The sequence below is a fragment of the Mustela putorius genome, unplaced genomic scaffold (genome assembly GCF_011764305.1).
Source record: "Mustela putorius furo isolate JIRA1106 unplaced genomic scaffold, ASM1176430v1.1 tig00003834_pilon_pilon_pilon, whole genome shotgun sequence".
Lineage (NCBI taxonomy): Eukaryota > Metazoa > Chordata > Mammalia > Carnivora > Mustelidae > Mustela > Mustela putorius.
The window spans coordinates 20,279,883-20,301,257 of NW_025421987.1; the positions used below are offsets into that span (position 1 = coordinate 20,279,883).

A 21,375-nucleotide genomic window follows, 5' to 3' on the forward strand; every position below is an offset into this window, starting at 1 on the left:
GGAATAATTATAAAGCCATAGTTAATAATTTTATCAAAAAAGATACTATGTAATGCTCAAGTTTGGTTTATGCCAAAAATGCAAAGTTGGTTTGCTATTAAATCATTCTAGAAATTCACAACGTAGATAGAAAAGAAAAAGTCAATCTCGATAGACACAGAAAATAAACATTTTAGTTAAAAAGTTTTTCTCAGCACATCCTACATGGAAATATGTATGCCTGATAAATGTATGTAAAAACCATAAAACAAAACAAAACAAAAATCTTACAACCTTGTATTCAGTAGTAAAACATGAAAGGCATTTATCTTAAAGTAGAAATGAGAATCTTGGTATTATCAACTCAATTCATTATTATACACAAGGTCTTAATTTTTGCAAATAGAAAAGAAAATAAATAAAATGTAGAAAGATTGAAAAGGGAAAAATATCTAAGCTGTCCTTGCAAAATCAAACTGAGCACATTCAGATTACATATTTATTAATTGTTACTGCACTTATTTTACAAACCACCTTTGAATAAAATAAGAAAGAGTAGAAATATCATTCCTGTCCTTTTTTTTGAAGTATAGTTGATATACAATGATAATTAGTTTTAAGTGGATGGTATATTGTTGGCTGTATAGCCTATGCTGTATTTTTCAGCTGTTCCTGTTTTAAAAACTATTAAATTTTGTTTTGAATTAAACACAAATAAAATTTAAAAGTGTAAAGTAACGTAAAGCATTCAGTGTACTAAGATTGGAGTATGGTTGGTAAGGAAGACTTGGAGAATGTGTTTCTTAGCCTGACTTTGGAAAGAGAGATTATCCTTAGGCACCCTGAAATGATAGTCATGTGATCAGTTTTAATTGGCAGTCTGCTAGGTGCTGCTAGAACTACATACAACATGGAGTTGGCCCCTGCCCTCCTTAATTTATAGACCAGTGGGTGTGATAGGGGTCATTTAAAAAAAAATTATTTATGTGTGAGAGAGAGAGAGAGTTGGCAAAGGAGCAGAGGAGTAGGGAGAGGGACAAGCAGACTCCACACTGAGCCTGGAGCCATATATGGTTCTGTCTCACGACCCTGAGATCATGACCTGAGCTGAAATCAAGAGTCTGATGCTTAACCAGCTGAGCTGCCCAAGCATCCTAATAGGGATCATTCTTAAAATGAATAATGTCTTCATTAAAATGGAATCTGGAAAATACTGTCCTGTATTTTTGTATGATTTAATAGTAAGCCACAGAAAATACTCTAAGTTCAATCAGCTAGTTAGGTACATTACATGAAAATCTAAAACCAAAGCATTTTATTTCTAATCAAAGATGATTCTAGTCTTTTTTCCTGGGAATAATGAAACATATTTGTCAATTTTTTTTTCAGTTTACCTCCTGCTGTGTATGCTTTTTTGCTTCCATCCTGATTCTGATTACATATTAATAATGAGTGCTGGCTGCTAAGGTCAAAGATTTTGATTTTATATATCACACTCATGTATTGGAGTGTGTTTTTAATTTTTTGGAAATGAGACAGAATATGTGAGATACAATTACTGGTAATGGGAAATAATAGCATTTCCTTTGAAAATGAATTAAATTTCAATATTTTTTAAAGATTTATTTATTTGAAAGAGAGAGCACAGGAACAAGTGGGGTGAAGGGCTATAGAAGAGGGTGAAAATCTCAAGCAGACCATGCTGAGTCTGGTGCCCCACATGGAGCTTGATCCCAGCACCCTAAGATCACAGCCTGAGACAAAATTGAGTCAGTCAATAAACCAAATGAGCCACCCAGTTGCCCCTCAATAATTAAAAAAAAAAAATTTAAGTACTCTCTATATCCAGTGTGGGGTTCAAATTTACAATCCCAAAATGAAGAGTTGTATGCTCTACTGACTAAGCCAGCCAGGCACCCCAATGAGTTTTAATATTTTTATCATTGATGAGTACTTTTTATGTTTGAAAGAAAATATTTCAATTTAAAGCCAACATTTATTTGATAATTACAAGATAAATCTCTGTGTATGGCTATATATTTATTACATTTCCCTGTCCTTTTTCTAGAAAATGTGATTATAAAGGCTGTGGTGAAATACATAATGTTGAACCTGGAATTCTTATATACTCTAAATCACATTTCTTGAGTCATCAAACAGTGGTCCAATGATTAATAATATATCTGAACCACTGGGAATAGTTGGGGAAATGAACTGATTGTAACAGACTGATTTGCTTCCCTGAACTCTTTAGTTATGAAAGATCATAATTTTATTTATACTCATGAGTCAACCTAGGAACAAAAGCCAAATACCACTGCACATTTTTTTTTGCTTATTTTTGAAGTTCCATTTCAGCCAGTCATCCAACAATAATTTTATTGAGTTTCACTATGGATATTCATATGCACTTTAGGATTTCTGGTAGCAGCGAATAATATAAGCCCTTGAAAACATGAGAATGTCACTTCTAAATCAAAATACGTATGAGAGAGCATGCAACCTTGATAGAAGAACACATTGCATCCACGTGCAGATGAACTGATATTTTATAAATAATTTCCAGCTATATTTAGTACATGTTAGAACTAGTTCTCACCACTAATGCAGAGAATTTCTTTTCCTTTAACCTTATTTATTATAATCAAAAGCACAGGGAAACTAAGGTAGAATAGAAACTTAGATACTAAAAAAATAAAACTTAGAAATTAAGGCTTTCCAAGGTGGAATATTTGTGATTCTGTTTATTCTTTGTCTGTACATTTGGGTTTGCTGAATCTTTGAACTTAATGTAAAGCATATTTTCAGACTTGCCCATATTAACTGATGTGTTTACAAATATCTAAATTTTAGAGCTAAATGCAGCCTGATCTGATTTCTGAATGGTCATGGGGCTTTGGCTTAATTGACTGGTTTGATTTTTCAGCTACTTTTATTTCCCTTGCCAAACATTCCACTAGACATGCTAACAAGAAACGAAATGGTCATAAGGCTGGGAACCAGAAGGAAACAAGTGATAAGCAAAAGTATGGGTAGTATGAAAACCCAGTAACTGGCCACTGTAATTGAGAGTTGGCTGTATGAGGCAAAATATCTGTGACTACACTTACTGTATGCATTGGATTTTGCTAGCATATTATTCTTCATAGAATGGTATTAAGGCAAGAACATAGAAAATTATAATGATTTATGGAGAACATACATATAAAGGATTTTATTCATTCATTCATTTGTTCAGTCATCCATTCTTTTAATTTCAGCTCAGTCTCTGGGACCAGGTTTTAGGCATTAGACTGATCAGTTCAGGATAGATAGAAGTTTTCAAGGAAATGTTGAATCTTCCCTTTCTTCCTGAATATTGTTAAATCTAAAGATTAATTAGAATTTTGAAGAAGCAAGTTCTAGAGGCTTAAGCTTTTGCCTAATGACGTTTCAGACATTACCAGATTAACTAGATATATATGATATGTTACCCAAAATATTTAATCAGTACCTTCAAGGAAAACAGATTGGTATACAGTCAATTGTTACATATATAAAAATTATTTGAAAATTATAGAATTTAAATAATTTTTCTTTACCTTTTAATAAATAAGACCTATAGCTTGGGATACATCCAAATACTAAATACAGCAAGTATAACCTTCATACTACCAAGCCATATAATTCATAGCTAGTGTGAATTAAGTTTTTTTACCTATGAAAAGAAAAAGCAAGCAAAGAAAGCTTTTTTTTTTTTTAAAGCTATTTATTTATCTGCTTGAGAGAGAGAGAGAGAAAGTGCACAAGATGGGGACGGGGACAGAGGGAGAGAGAGAAGGAGACTCCCAGTCCAGCAGGGAGGACTACAGGGGCTCCATCCCAGGACCCTGAGATCATGACTTGACCTGAAGGCAGATGCTTAACTGACTGAGCCACCCAGGCTCCTCAGAAAGCTATTTTCTATCATCAGAATAGCAAACTAAACTTCATGATTTAGAAGGAACATATGAGGAAAACTTAAATGTGCAGTACAATGAGGGGTGCATCAATGTTTGTTAAAAAGAACCAGGGAGGGAGACAAACCGTAAGAGACTCTTAATCTCAGAAAACAAATTGAGGGTTGCTGGGGCATGGTGGGGGAGGTCTAGGGTGGCTGGGTTACGGACATTGAGGAGGGTGTGTGTTATGGTGAATGCTGTCAATTGTGTAACACTGATGATTCACAGACCTTTACCCCTGAAGCAAATAATACATATATGTTAATAAGAAAAAAATCAATTAAAAAAAAAGCTATTTGCTCAAGGTCCTTCAACAGTGCTTAGTCAAGACTAGATTCAGGTCCTTCAGACATGGAAGACAAGCAATTTCCCTTCTTTTTGTAACATGATGGAATTATATTTAAAACAATATTATAGCAAAAATAAAGGAAGAGAACTATAGAGTAGTAATACTGTAGGTTCTAAAATCAGAGATAGCCGTGTTGGGAATGTGCTGGAGAACTAATTGATTGTGTAACCTCAGCAGGTTTTTTAAATCCATGATGCTTTCAGTTAAGGACACCATAAAATGGGAATAATATATATCACTAAAGCACAAGATGGTGTGAACATAAAGTAGTGTAATGTATGTACGTTATATATATATATATATATATGTATAAATATGTAATGTTACATAATTCTAATCATGCAAAAAATTAACTAGTATTTTCTATATATAAAATACCCATTTTTCATATTTCTTTGTCTTTTTGAATTGTTCATTTTGCATTACTTATTTTCCAAGTTGCTATTGTAATATATAGAGAGGTATACTTTCAGCTTGGCTCCCATGACATTAAACTGTGACAATTATCTAAAATGCCACAGACTTCAGAGTTGTTATTTTAATTCAGAATAATCCATAGAATTTACACCCATCAGTTGCCTGAATCATTATAGTTCTATTTGTACATACATATAACAGTATATGTAACACTCTTGTATCTAATGCTTGTCATATTTTAAATATTTCCCTCAGTATAAATTTCCAAGAGTAACAGCATAGTGGATTCCAGTTGCTGCTTTTGGCTTTATTATGTATTAGCTGTATGACATTGAGTAAGTTGATTACCTCCACATATCTTAGTTTTCTCATGTGTAAAATGGAAATGATAATACTTAAAAAGTTATCATATATAGAATAATTAAACCAGCATCTGGCACATAATAAGTGCTATATAAAGTTAAATGCTCATTGAAAGATTTAATTGTATTTAAGGGCACATATTTCTAAAATGGTTATTATAAGTTACTGCCAACAGCTATTTTAATTTTATTTTCCTTTTAAACATGGATTTTATATTTTTAATGTGTTAATCAAATACAGATTTTTAAGAATTATAATTATTCATCTTAATTGTTTTATGAAAATCACATATAGGATCCATGAAGATGGGGACTTTGATTTACTTGCTCTAACAGCATAAAAAGGAACACCTAGTACATAGCTCTATAAATGTCTGTACAAAGGATAAATGATTGTGGAAATCCTGGCTATATGTTGGGCTAGAAGGCAGAAATACTTCATTTTGTAGATCAGCTAGGATTCAACTAAAGATAAAAAAGGGGGCATGTTTTATGCTCACAGAAAGCCATGCCAAATAAGCTGATTGAGATACTACAGGTTATAGCCACTTGTTTTGAAAACAAATCTTCAATTTTTTTGTTTTATTTCTATTAAATATATTTTGCAATTTTGCAAAATTAGGAAGACAAGGAAAGCTTTTACATTTTTTAATTCATCAGTGTATCAAATTGTATTATACATATTCATGACATGATATCTATTGAACTCTGCTGATCATGTTTAATTTATTATTTACCATATATCCAGGTAAACCAGTCATGATTGTCACAGAATACATGGAGAATGGTTCCTTGGACAGTTTCTTACGTGTAAGTAGAAGATTTTATATATATTCATCTATCTCTCATTCGCATCTATCTATATCTTTTATCCCTCTATCTATACACATATATGCATAAATATGGAATGAATCGCTGAAAATGTGAGACAACCTCTAATATTTTGCGAGTTATTAGATAACGAAGTTTAAAGTAAAACTGAAATTGAGGGAACTAAATAGTAAGAGGAAGACTAAAATCATATCTTTATTTTGCAGCATCCCAAGTTAAAGGTTTATATTTTTAAAACAAATTTGTGTGAACTTCTTCAGCCTTTTCGTACTGCCGAGATTCACATTGGTTAAAATAGAAAATTCTAAAAGATCCTTAAAGTAAGACATAAATAACGTTGATTGATGTAAGATGAACATTCTCTTCTCTTCATTTAAAGTAACCTCAGACTGCTATTAGATAGAAAACCATCTATCTCTCACACAGAGCTTTTGTCTCAGAAAATAAGCAAGTTTTAGAATTCCAAAGGAGTCTCAATTCAGAGATATCATTTCGGTGATATATATGCATCCATACATATTCTTAATGATTTTAGCTTAGAAATTTTATTTTTAAAGATTGCTTCAGCAAATATTCAAAGAAATAAGTTTGTTGGGGAACAAGATCCTGCCAATCACTAATCACTTCAAGGGTTAAAAAAAGACTTTATACTCTGTCTTTAATATGCTTTCAGTGTTATAATATAGAAATAGATAGACAGGAAGCATAGTACAATTCATTCATAGAGGAAAATTTTAAATTTTCTATAAATGAGAAATTATTTATTTTAATATTCATGAGGCAAATACAAATTTTACCAGCAATTATTTTCCCAAGCATTCAAAAAACAAGTACTTTTCAAATCAGATGATTAAAACCATTATAATAAATATTCTTTTATGTTGTTATTTTTTTTCTTTTAAGTTGTTATTGTGTAGATAAAACTAAACATAGAATTTTATATCTATCTATGCATGCATTTATGCACATAGGTATATCCATATGTGTGTATCTACTTACCTATTTATCATATAAATCGTGTATTTCTATTTTAATCCAAGTAAACTGGAAACTTTTCTAAATACAGACCTCTGACTTTGTGTTTTATTGTCTTCCATTTTATAACCTGTAACTCAAGATTGAGTAGAAAATGAATATTCAGTAAATATTTCTAATTCTGAATTATTTATTTATAATGATAATTTAAACATGTAACATCCACCTCTCTGAAGCAATTAATAAAAATCTGAAAAACCGGAAGGAAGAACGGACATTCAATCAAATAAGTATGTAAAACTAAAATAGCCACAGGATTCATTTCATTTTGCTGTTCTTGAACGTAAAATTTCTGAGGGGTTTTTCTATCACCAACAGACCAGGAAAGATCTAATTTTGAACCTGAAGTCAGAATTTGGGATCCTCCTTGTAATGAAGTATTCAGTAATGCAGCTACTGTGCTATTTTGGTTTAGCCTTATTACTATTTATTCACATATCTTGTTAGGCTGGAGTGCTCTTAGAACTAAAATGTATATAGTCAGTCTTTTTACAGTTCAGTTTGTGAGATTTTTAACCGAGGTATATCCCTAAGGAAGAGTAACACATCTTAACTGTGTATTTGAAATACTTCTCAGAAACACGATGCCCAGTTTACTGTCATCCAGCTAGTGGGGATGCTTCGAGGGATCGCATCCGGCATGAAGTACCTCTCAGACATGGGTTATGTTCACCGGGACCTTGCTGCTCGAAACATTTTGATCAACAGTAATTTGGTGTGTAAGGTTTCTGATTTTGGACTTTCACGTGTTCTAGAGGATGATCCCGAAGCAGCTTACACAACAAGAGTGAGTCACTTTTTCTTTTTCTTTTTGTCCTCTTTTATCTTTGTTTTCCGCCTTGTGTTATGTGGACTTGCAAATAAATAGAAGTCATGTCTCTCAATGCTTTGTCAATTATGTCTTCCCGTGAAGGAAATGTATCCTTTAACATTAAACTATTGTTACTTCTTCTGGGCAAAGAGATGGTCACTATTTATAAAGTGGATAATTATGCTAATTCTGAAATGTCATAGATAGATTTAATGTGTCCCCCAGAAAGGCAGCATGATTCACTCATGTTTGAAGTCTTGGGATTTTTATATTTACGCATTTTTGGATCTGGTTGAGCCACTTTCAGTAAACAGGATAAATTCTCAGTACCTCCATCCAACTAGATATAATTTTAAAGCATTATAAAATTCATGTTTACCTAAGGAGCACATGCTCACATCATAAAAATTTCAAAACAAAGCAATAAAAAGGAGAAAAGTCATCCGTAATTGTGCCACCCACAGAGAACATTTGTAACTTTGTCAGTCAATTTCTTCCAGATTTTTTCTGCCTCCTTATTATACACACCTATCCATGAATACATAATTAGAATGGGATTATTCATAATATCACTGTATAGCCTGCTTTTCTCTTAGCGAATAACCTGCCGAATATATTTCAACTGTCAGTAAATAATCTTCAGGTTTCCATTTTCAGCAGTTCTATCTGGTTGTACCATTTTATTAAAATCGACTCCTAATTATTGGTCAAATTATTATTTCTAGCTTTTTAAAAATTTTTATCATTTTATTCTGTTATTTTTAAAATTTTTTTTCCATTATGGTAAGACTACTCTTTAATTCCCACCCCCCACCAAGGTACCTTCTAACCATCAGTTTGTTCTCTATAGTTAAGAGTCTGTTTCTTGATTTGTCTCTCTCTTTTTTTCCCCTTTGCTTGTTTGTTTTGTTTTTTAAATTCTACATATGAGTGAGATTGTATGGTATTTGCCTTTCTCTGACTGATTTATTTCATTAACATTGTGCTCTCTAACTCTATCCCTATTGTTGCAAATGGCAAAATTTCACTCATTTTATGGCTGAATGATATTCCTTTGTGTGTGTGTATGTGTGTGTGTGTGTGTGATGTACCATTTCTTTCTTATCTATTCTTCAATCAAAGGACATTTGGGTTGCTTTCACAATTTGTCTGTTTTAAATAGTGCTACAATAAGCATACGGGTGCTTATATCCCTTTGAATTAGTGTTTTGTATTTGGGGGGTAAATACCTAGTAGTACTATTACTGGATCATAGGGTAGTTCTATTTTTAGTTTTTTGAGGAGCCTCCGCACTGTTTTCCACAGTGAATGTGCCAGTTTGCATTCCCACCACTAGAGGAAGAGGGTTCCTTTTTCTTTGCCTCCTCACCAACATTTGTTTTTTGTGTTGTTTCTTTGAGCCATTTTGACAAGTGTGAGGTGGTATCTCATTGTAGTTTTGATTTGTATTTCCCTAATGATTAGTGATATTGAGCCTCTTTTCATGCGTCTGGTGGCCATCTGTATGTCTTCTTTGAAGAAATGTTTGTTCATGTCTTCTGCCCATTTTTAATTGGATTATTTGTTTTTTCATCTTAAATTATGTTATTTCTTTATATATTTTGAACACTAACCCCTTATGGGATATGTCATTTGCAAATATCTTCTCCTATTTGAAGATTGTCTTTTAGTTTTGTTAATTGTTTTCTTCATTGTGCAGAAACTTTTAATTTTGATGTAGTCCCAACAGTTTATTTTTGCTTTTATTTCTCATCTCAGGAGACATATCTAGAAAGATGCTAATAAGGCTGATGTCCGAGAGGTTACTGCCTGTGTTCCCCTAAAGGATTTTTATGATTCCAGGTCTTACATTTAGGTCTCTAATCCATTTTGAGTTTATTTTTGTGTATGATGAAAGAATGTTTTTCAGTTTTATTGTTTTGCATGTGGCTGTCCAGTTTTCCCAACACCATTTGTTGAAGAGACTGTCATTTTCCTATTTATATTCATTTCTCCTATGTCAAAGGTTAATTGACTGTATTATTGTGAATTTATTTCTGGGTTTTCTGTTCTATATATGTATTTTTGATCTGTATGTCTATTTTTAATACCAGTACCATACCATTTTAATTACTATTGCTTTGTCATATAATTCGACGTCTGGAATTGTGATACCTCCAGGTTTTTTTCTTTTCTTCGGGATTGTTTTGACTACTGGGGTCTTTTGTGGTTCCATACAAGTTTTAGGATTGTTTGTTCTAGTTCTGTGAAAAATGATGTTAGTATTTTAGTAGGGATTACTTAAGTGTGTAGATTGCTTTGGGTAGTATGGATATTTTAACAATATTTGTTCTCTCAATCCATAAGCATGGAATGTCTTTCATTTCTTTACATCATTTTGAATTTCTTTTGTCAGTGCTTTATAGTTTTCAGAGCATAGGTCTTCCACCTCTCTGGTTAAGTTTATTCCTAGATATGTTATTGTTTTTGGTGCAATTGTAAATGCAAGTGTTTTCTTAATTTCTCTTTCTGCTGTTTCATTACTGGTATATAGAAATGCAGCAGATTTATGTACATTGATTTTGTGTCTTGTTACTTTACTGAATTCATTTATCAGTTCCAGTAGGTTTTGGTGGAGTCTTTCAGGTTGTCTATATATAGTTCCATACCATCTGCAAATAATGAGAGTTTACTTACTTATTTGAATGCCTTTTATTTCCTTATGTTGTCTAATTTCTTCTGATACTATGTTCTATTAAAGTGGTGAGAGTGGACATCTTTGCCCACCAGGTTCTGGCGTTAGGAGAAAAGCTCTCAGGTTTCTACCATTAAGTATGCTGTTCGCTATGGGTTTCTCATATTAGGCCTGTGTTATGTTGAGGTATGTTTTCTCTAAACCTACTTTGCAGAGGATTATTATCATGAATGGATGTTGTACTTTGTCAGATGCTTTTCAATATTTTATACAAATATGTAAATGATCCATCTACATTCTTAAGTATATAAGTCTGATAATTTCCATATGATAGAACCCTAAAAGTGGAGTTTCTTTGTCAAAGTGGATCTTCTGTGCCCATTTTAAAAGCGTACTTAGGGGGTGCCTGGGTGGTTCAGTGGTTAAAGCCTCTGCCTTCGTCTCAGGTCATGATCTCAGGGTCCTGGGATTGAGCCCCACATCGGGCTCTCTGATCAATGGGGAGCCTGTATCCCCCCTCTCCCTCTGCCTGCCTCTCTGCCTACTTGTGCTCTTTGTCTGTCAAATGGATAGATAAAATCTTTAAAATAAATAAATAAATAAAAGTATACTTAACTATATACTGATAAAAATAGATATTATGATTTTTTGTATTTTTTAGTTTTAGTATCTAATTGATTTAATTTTATTAATATGATTCAAAATGCATCTGATTATTTCTTCATATATTTATCGACAGATTCCTTTGAAAAGACATTTCTTTATAGAATTCTTTTTTCATGGCAATTTTAGAAAATAAAGATATGATCATCATTAATGATACTACCAAAAGTAACCAACTGTAATTACCAATTATGTATATAGTTATAAAATGGGATATTACATATTGATATATAAAATGATATCCATTATCAATCCAGTAATTTCTTCTTTTACAAACTCAATGTTGTTTTGTAATTTGACTATTTTAACTTAAAATATAAAATGTAAAATTTTCTAAATGATGAATTTTAACATTATCATTAAATAATGTGTCATAACCCACTTTATCCATATACATACATTATTTGTCCAATGCACTATTAATTAAGCAAATTCCAGAGTTTTGATATTCTTAACATTACTTTGATGTAATCCTGATAAATGATTAGTGTCTGGCCATGATTATTTCCTCAGGATAAATTTCTGGAGTTCAAATTGTTGAGTTAAAATCCATGCAGAGGGACACCTGCGTGGCTCAGTCGGTTAAGCCGCTGCCTTCAGCTCAGGTCATGATTCCAGTCCTGGGATTGAGTTCCACATCGGGCACTCCTTGCTTGGCAGGGACTCTGCTCTCTCCACCTCTGCCTGCCACTCTGCCTGCTTGTGCGCTTGCACTCTCTCTCGCTCTCTCTCTCTGACAAATAAATAAATAAATAAAATCTTAAAAAAGAAATAAATAAAATGCATGCAGATATGTGTATGATTTTCATATATGAATTGCCCACTTGTTTTCCATATAGTTTGTTATAGAGTTTCACTTCTAGTAGCAACATATAAAAGAGACTATTCCCCCATGCACCAGCCAAGAGAATGGGCAGTGTTTAAATGTCAACTTCTGCTGTTTTCTTTATGTTTCTAAAAGGTTATTACTGGGGCGCTTGGTGGTTGCTCGGTTGGTTAAGCTCCTGCCTTCAGTTTAGGTCACGATCCCAGGGTCCTGGGATGGAGCCCCATCAGGCTCCCTACTCAGTGGGGAGCCTCCTCCCTCTTCCTCTGCTTCTCCCCCTGCTTGTGCTTGCTCTCTCCCTCCCTCTCTCTCTCTCTTTTGCTTTGTCAAATAAGTATAATCTTAAAAAAAAAGAAAGTTATTAATTTAAAAAAAATTAAAAGCTCATTCTTTCCTAAAACATCAATTTCAACAAATCTATTATCAATGACCAAGTGTGTCATGTGACATCTATCTCACATTCTGAGAAAGAACCCAATTTGCCAGACTGAGTTTCATCCACAAAACCACAGAGATAGAACCAGAAATTCAGAAGCACAGCGTCCTGGAGATATTCCTAGATGAGTTGATAAAGGAGTTGGAACTCTCCTGATGCCTTTTACATTACACTCTCTTTCGCATTTCCCATTTTCAACTAGACTCTGTAGTGGATTCACTGTCTATACATCTTAGTATTTCTTAAGATGTGTCCTGCACAAAAATGTTGCTGTTCTTGGGAATACAGCTCACTAAGTTGAGAGCGAAACAAATAAAATAAAATTTTATATCTAACAGCTAGTTTAATTAAATTTATAGCAGTGACTATGACTATAAAGCTCTGAAAACTTGAAGAAATTACAGAACCTGAGTAAATATGTGGATAGTGCTTTTAGTGTCCCTTCTGTTCCTTCTCTCATCTCCAGAAAAATTAGCCAATATTCTACAGCAAAGCATCATTTTTATTATTATAAATTATCATCCCAGGAGATAACGTATGCAACAGATAATATATTTATAGTTTTGAGAAATATTTTTTATTCTGCTCATTGCTATTCTGCATTCTAAAGATATCCTTCATAACCTTCTGCTACTATTGAGCTTTAAACACACTGCACAGAAAGTATCATTCTTGCAGGTCTCATCCATGGTACAGCAATCACTATATATATAGTATATTATATATATGTATGTGATATACTTCCAGTTTTAATAAAAAGTATTTGATTAAAAGGCCTTTATTTGAAATATTAGATTTCTGGTAATTTAGTCAGGTTCTGTGCCATATCTTATTTTTAAACTAGAGCATTTTTTTTTTTCAATATTAGCTTTGATTTCCAGGAAACTCTAAGGCATGACTTTTTTTTTTGTAGAAACTTGGAAGCTTCATCCAAATCTGGATCATCTGCTCTCTAGAGAATATATTGGGTTAACTTTCATAGCTTCATTTGTACTGACTGTTACTTTTAAGGACCAGGGGTACAGAAGACCATTTTTTAACCCTAATAGGGGAAAAAAAAAAAAAAAAGATGTTGCTCTGTCAAGATTCCTCATTATCATTCATGAAATAAAAATGCGACAGGCTCTCTGCACTTTTTATTCTCAGAAGATTATTAAAAACTACACCAACCAAATGGCTCATTAACTGCCAATAAACAGCTGTTTAGAATTATTCAATGTTCATCTTTGTATTTTCTCAAAACTTCTCAAAATATCTGTGGGGGTCCAAACTTCCTTCTGAGAAGCTGTAATTTGCATCTGCATTTCTCGAATAATTTAGAAATCTTTAATCTCCTGTAATCTCCTTGTTTGGTACACCAATTTTATAATTTACCCTAAACTATTAGGTATGTTCTAAAGTAATAGGACTGCTATTTTGTTTTTTAAACAAACACACTGAAACAATTAAATGAGTGTTGCCATACTAATTCTTTTTTTTTTAATTTTTTATAAACATATATTTTTATCCCCAGGGGTACAGGTCTGTGAATCACCAGGTTTACACACTTCACAGCACTCACCAAAGCACATACCCTCCCCAATGTCCATAATCCCACCCCCTTCTCCCAAACCCCCTCCCCCCAGCAACCCTCAGTTTGTTTTGTGAGATTAAGAGTCACTTATGGTTTGTCTCCCTCCCAATCCCATCTTGTTTCATTTATTCTTCTTCTACCCACTTAAGCCTCCATGTTGCATCACCACTTCCTCATATCAGGGAGATCATATGATAGTTGTCTTTCTCTGCTTGACTTATTTCGCTAAGCATGATACGCTCTAGTTCCATCCATGTTGTTGCAAATGGCAAGATTTCATTTCTTTTGATGGCTGCATAGTATTCCATTGTGTATATATACCACATCTTCTTGATCCATACTAATTCTTGAGAATTTGTACATATTACAGGAACCCTGCTATTGTACAAAATGTTTTGGGAAATCTCTTTTGAAATTATCTTTAAAATTGGATTGCAAAGGATATCATAATTCAGAATTATTTAAGCATATAGTGTTTTGGGAAGCATACTTTCCTGAGATAAAACTCTGGTCTCAATAAATTTATAGTTAATAAATAAGAAAAGTTAGTACATTGTCATATAATATAAGTCTAGTTTTTTTTTTAACCCAAACCAGTACTTTTCAGCTTAGACATTCACTTTCTTTATTTGATTAGGCAATCCCATAAATTATGGTTACTTCAGAAAAACAGGTTCACCATTTAAGAGTGTGTGCCATACATTCTTGTTGGATAAACACACTCTGGTGAATCTGCTTTAAGAAGCTAGCCACTAGGATTGGGAGGGAGACAAACCATAAGTGACTCTTAATCTCACAAAACAAACTGAGGGTTGCTGGGGGGAGGGGGTTTGGGAGAAGGGGGTGGGATTATGGACATTGGGGAGGGTATGTGCTTTGGTGAGTGCTGTGAAGTGTGTAAACCTGGTGATTCACAGACCTGTACCCCTGGGGATAAAAATATATGTTTATAAAAAATAAAAAATTATATAAATCTCAAAAAAAAAAAAGAAGAAGCTAGACACATTACTTCCGTCACACTTAACACATATCACTCAGAGTCACTGGGGTTCAAAAATTAGCATTCAGTGCCTCAGTGCACTAAGCCTGTTGCCCAATTCCTGCTCAGAATGTTCCTGCCTTTAGGTAGAGGGTAATTGCACTAAGGAATCATGAGAGGCGTTTGATTCAGTGCCACTGAATGAATATGGGATGTCTGCTGATCTCGTTTTAAAAACAGCTTGGCAATCAACAGGCAAGTTAGGAGAGTGGAACAGAATTTATATCAACTAATTCCGTATGTACTTTTTTTTTCTTTTAAACTGGATGGAACACCCGAGGAGTTGAGAAGACATTGAGCCTTGAAACTCAAAACAATTACCAGACATTTTTCTCTGCTGCTTTAACACTGTCTTAAGTGTATCACAGGTTTTCCTGCCTTCTGTCCCAATAGTATTCCTTGAGATGTGAGTGTCAGCTCAGATCATAATATACACTTTTGTATGTTTTCTCTTTTTTATAAGGGAACTGAGTAGGAAATCAGAATTTCTTTTAGTACTCACCCACAGTTATTTCTTCTCATTTCTCACTACTGAGTTATGCAGAAATTCCAAACACTGACACTTTCCATTATACGATGTGATTATGCATCCTGTAACCTTTGTAAAATTCCACTGTACACGTGGGATTTGAGAGTAAGAAAGGTGTGATGTTCTAGTGTTTTGAGAAAATCATTCAATCTTGTGGACCCTCTGAAATGTTCTTGGGAGACACCATGAAGTGCATAAAGGACACTTTGAGAACCACTGTTCTAGGTACTATGTCATGAAAATGCACTTTAAAAATGAAATGAATATTTTAGTTTATATCAAGTGATATAAAGTCTTGATTTATAGTATTAATATGATATAGCATGTTTTGAAGAAAGGCATGGGATGCATAACAGCAGCTGCATACAAAAGGCTATAAATAATCTTGAAAAGCTTTGGATTTTACTGGGGATGGAGCAGTTAGCTCTGCAAACTTAAACCATCAGAAACTTTTTGTTGTTGAGAAAAACAAACAAAATATGAATTGCCTTTCTTTGGTTTCCCATCATGTGAATTCAGAGCACAGTTATGGCATGTTGCCTTTTTTTTTTTTTTTGCACTGAACTACCAACTCATTTCAGTTTAAGAGAACCATGAAATTATTGGTGAAGACTGTTTACCACTAACTTATTTTTAGCCTTTTTCCTTATGAAATTTTATTTTAAGCGGTTAGCATTTCTTATGTGCATGCATGCATCTATGCAAATGAACATTTTTATATTCATATGTTCAAATAGATGGGATCCAAAATTCCACCACGATGGTGATCAATTTACCGTTTAACAAGATCAAGTTAGGGAAAATATAGGCTTTTATCTAATTTACATGCTCTATTATACAAAGTCAATCCAATTCTCAAGCCCCCAAATTCATTTTAGGGATATAATTACCACATAAACTGGTTTGGGAAATTTGAGAGAGCCAGGTGACTTATTTTTCGTTATATTCTTCACTTTCAATTTTTTTTTCCTTTTTATTTCCTGAAGATGTATACTAAGTGGTTAGAAATTAGATATTTTATTTTTTTTTATTTTATTTTATTTGAGAGATAAAGAGAGAGTGCGCGTGCTCAAGCAAGCGCTCCAGCAGTGATAGCAACAGGCAGAAGCAGAAGCAGGCTCCCTGCTGAGCAGGAATTTTTTTTTTCCCTACCTCCCCACCCCAAATACAAATTTAATGCAGAATTCGATCCCAGGACCCTAGGATCGTGACCTGAGCTGAAGGCAGACACTTAACTGCCTGCAGGCACATCCAGGCACCTCTGCAGTTAGATTTTTATATTGGATAAGAAGTTTCTCCCTTTCATTATATTTATAACCCATTCGTAACTATTTGATTTTTAGGAGATAAAAGCAACTGAAAAGTTATCACAGGCATTGCGTGTTAAATGAAGGAGAAAGAAATCTTATTTTACATAATAATTTATTTGATTTTTTTTCTCTGTAATTCTGCCAACTTGATGCCAGAAATATTCTGCTACAGTTATTTTACCTAATTTCATTTGCAAGATAAGAAAGAAAAAAAAGTGGCTAATGCAAGTAGTTAGAAGCTAAGTAGTTAAAATTTCCTCTTCAGGATAACTCCATTCTAAGGACATAAATAATAGAGAACATGAGCCTTTATTCTGTAGTCAAGGACTAAAAACTATGAATATGAAGAAACAGTGTGATATAAAAAGAAAATTATATTATTTTGATAAGTAATATATATCATATGTCCTCACATGAATGGAAAAAAAGGTAACACATAAATATCTAATCAGTGGCCTTCATATATTTTAAGTTTTGAACCAAAATAAGTAATGTCAATCATGAATTTATTCCCTACTCTCTTAGCATCAGTATGGATATGCCTCATGCAGCTTCACAAAGTAAAGTCATGTATTCAAATATCAGAAAATGCTAGAAGACATCATAATCTCAGTTGTCATTGTTGCATCAATATTTAATGAGAGATCTAGTACTTTCTAGTCGCCTGATTCAGAGAGATAGATACCATAAGCATTTTACATGTGAAAAAAATCTATCCAGATTTAAGTGAGAAAAAAAAATCATAGCTATAGTTTTAGAGTGGAACATAGTAATACAGAGGTTGTATGTAAAATATTACACGGTCTCTAACATTTTCTCTAAAAATTTTCTCTTAAGTGCATAATTCATTCATTCAATGTTTGAGTGCCTATGATATGCCAGACACTGTTCTAGGACAGTAAATAAAACAAAGCCCTGACCTTATGAGTTGACATTCTAGTGTGGGAATTCTGGTAATAAACCAACTAGTGAAGGTATAGCAAGGCAGAGAAGTAAGATGAAGAATATGTGGAGTGTGTGTGGGGGGGCGTATTATTTCAGTGAGGAAGATTACAAGAGTTTCTCTGATAAAATGACATTAGAGCAGTGAATTAGTGATAGAGGAGGAGAAAATAATATAAATATCAAAGTTAATTAACCAGATTTATTTTGCTTTAACAATCTTTTCAATTTAATAAATCAATTTTAATCATTGTTCTAATTCCAACAGGCTCACTTTGCAAGAAGACAAATTAAGTAGTCAGATTAATGGTTTGACTCAGACTAAACATCAGGCTCATAGTGACTGGTCTAGTCTGTAATGTTGGTGAGCCTGGAAGCTTAGTAAAAATCACTTTCTGATATTATTTCCAGTTTGCTGTGAATATCCCACATTTTCAAATATGTGATGACACATTACCTGAAGATTTTCCTAGTACCCCAAAGTCATTGACCAGCCCAGTTCCTTTGGCATCGGGAAGTATCACAGTCTTGAAGTCCTAAGTCAGTCTTACCACTGGATGTCTAGAATGGCTAATAATTTGACTCATTTCTGTCTTGTCACCCCTTTTCAACCATAATTCTATATGTCATGGTTCAGATACACTTCCGTGACTTTTTTCCTTTTTCATTTGCTGACCACTGCTCTGAAATTGACCCCTAGTTCAAGCTGTTATTTATTAAATATAAGCCTATAAGGGAGCCATTGCCATTATGTCCAGTCAGAATTGTCTTTTTGGATATTTATGAGATTCTCAACCTATTATATTATCTTTCCTTATTTTTCAATCATCAATATTAAACAAATCAAGCTTATTCAAGTTTCGTACTTTTTTGGTTACTAACTAGAATGAACCTAATATTTTTGTTTCTGTTATTTTTATTGCAATTATATACTGAATAGGTCTTTCTGATTTATTTGCTTATAACATTGTTTCTTTGGAAAACTGTGTTTAGAGTGCTAAAAATATACACTTTCAAATGAATTTCTTTAATCTTTAAAATAATTACGGTTGAGTATCTATAAAACACAAAAGTTTAATATTTAAAACCTCACTGAACTCTGAAATATCTTCAACCTTATCTGTATATGTTTGTATTGTTTTTGTTGAAAATAGACATTATACATCAGATGACCTAATTTGAAACTAACAGAAAGTAACAGAAAAGTTGTTTATTTGTATACTGCATTACCTGGATAGCAATAGAATAACTTAGAATGCAAGTTGAAGATTTTCTTGTATTTTAAGAAATTCTTAAGCATTTCACATAATGTTGAAACATTTCAAAAGTTCAAGGGATAAGCTTTTGCTACCTAAAAAATCATCTGTCTCTGATCTCTTGTGGCAATCAACATCTGCTGGAGCAATTCTCTCAATGGCTTTTAGATTTGAACTACTGGGGATTAGAACAGATGCTTCCCCTGGGAGTCTTCCTGGCTTGCCCTTCACCTTGTTTTCTACTGTTGTCTACAGTGAATGAAGTTCAGTTCCTGACAATAGATAGATGCTAAATCCTTGAGTCAAATGATTTATCTCTGTGGTTCCACTTTTAACCTGAGAAGCCAATATTTGCCTCCAGGTTAAACACTCAATTACTTAGGGTTTACTAAGATAAACTCTCCGAAGTCCTTTGTCACTCTAAGTATGACCTGACAGAGCTCACGGGCAGGCAGTGTGAACTGTGGATCAGCTAAGCATTTATGAAATCAGCAGGGAGAGATTTGTATATATAATTAGAGAAAAATTGGGGCAGATATGAGATATTATGCCTTAATGTCCAGAGAGTTTAGCAATTATACTCCTTTTCTTTAGAAATCAAGACTTGAAACCCCCTAACCCATAATGAAAGAGCTGGCTTTAGTTAAGTGCCTGAAAAATTCAGGCTTTTAGCCAAATGCCTCATTTGAACTGTCTAAATTCATTAAGCTTAGAGAACTGAATTGCAGGATCTTTTGAGAATAGGTTTACTCCAACTGCTATTTCTAGACAAAGTGAACAAGGTTTGGGACTATTTCAACTATAATCCTGGATTTGAGTGTAGCAGTTATGTAATGCCTCTGCCCAGAGACTCCCAAGTATCTTTACTTGCACCATTTTATTCTTCTCTTTTAAATTTTCTTCAAGAATTCTATAGGAGTAAATGCAGATATGACATCCAATAGATAAGTAAATCCAAACTTAGGACCATCTTTAAGAGTCCAAAATAATGAATGTCAAAAACATCAGCATCCTTGATAAGCTTATATGTTTCAGACAGAAATTTGAAAGTTCAAGGAGCTAAGGTTCATAGGTCAGTCCAGCTGTTAGAGATACTCCCCGTAATCTTCAGTTGGTGAATGACAAGATAGCTGCACAGAGAAGTTAAGAAGCTTGGCTAAATTAAATTAAACAGTATTCTAAAAATTGACCAGAAACCAAGACACTTAATTTCTGCTAAACAGATGGAACGAATAACTATAAATTCTCTTGCACCTCAATTACTGAGCTATACCTAGATGAGACATCAGCACGGAAAGGAACTGATTCTAGGTTTGCAGTTTTCAATATGGGAAACAAGCATTAACTTCAGTCTGTTAAAGAGGTTCCTCTGTAATGGAGGTTTTATTTTTTTTTAATTTGTTTAAATTTTAATTTTTTTGTAATTGAGGTTTTAGATATACTCCATAAGCTATGATTCTGAGGTTGCTCCAGGCAATTGGAGAATTTTCTCAAATGCATAGCTATCTGGGGAGCTTACATATGGATATAGAGACCACCTTAAGTAAATGTGTTCATTTTACAATGTATTCGTATGTTGTAAAAAATACATCTTCATAAATCATCTTTATAGTAACTAGTTGTACTTTAGATTACTCTAAGTGCCTAGTAGCATTTTATCAGCCAAACTTTAAACTGTCAACTGATTTCAAAATTTTAGCTCATTAATAGCAGTTGTACTTGAATAGTTTTACTGTGGCAGAAAAGAAGTATGCCAAATGATCACTCCAAATCTTTGGGTAACCCAATGAAGGATGTGTTTGGCAGTTATTTGAAAAGCATCTAAAGTTTCAAAATGTCTCGCACATATATAACTGAGAAAGCAATTTCTGGACCTGAAAAATATAAAAGAAGTCAAACAATATAAGCTTGAATTTATTGGGGTGGGGAGTAGGGGGAAAAAGGGTTTTTGTGATCAACAAGAAGCAGAAGGATGAATAAATTCTACAAGGGATGACTTGTAGGAAATTTAGTGAGTCAGACTCTTATAGATCCATTTTATTTTATTTTGATAGTCTCAGATATATAGATATTCAACCTGAAGGCAGACAGCCTTATTGTGAAATAAGGCATTATTAAAATGTATGGGTTCTTCTTTCACCCACATTTCAGAACCAAATTGGGCCCTCAGGGACTTGTGTCCAGTGTCTCACTATGTCAATGACATTAATGTTTTTGTAGCCATTTTTTACTCTGGAAGTAAAAAACTTGTTTCTTACTAAACTCTTCGGTCATAGATACTTCCATTTGATAAAGAAATTGGTGTTTAACTCAAGTTTTATTAGCAATAAGAAGTTATCCCCTTTTCAAAAAAGAAAAAGAAA

General features: G+C 33.3%; 1 protein-coding gene across 2 annotated transcripts in view; it reads left to right on the top strand.

The window, feature by feature from the left end:
• Window positions 1–21,375, top strand: part of EPHA3 (EPH receptor A3) — a 360,792-nt gene that overhangs the window by 308,007 nt on the left and 31,410 nt on the right. For both annotated transcript variants that reach the window (XM_004777946.3, XM_004777945.3), the window contains exons 12-13: window positions 5,836–5,897; window positions 7,531–7,740. In XM_004777946.3, the coding sequence (XP_004778003.2) occupies window positions 5,836–5,897; window positions 7,531–7,740 (272 nt within the window). The remainder of the gene's footprint in view (window positions 1–5,835; window positions 5,898–7,530; window positions 7,741–21,375) is intronic.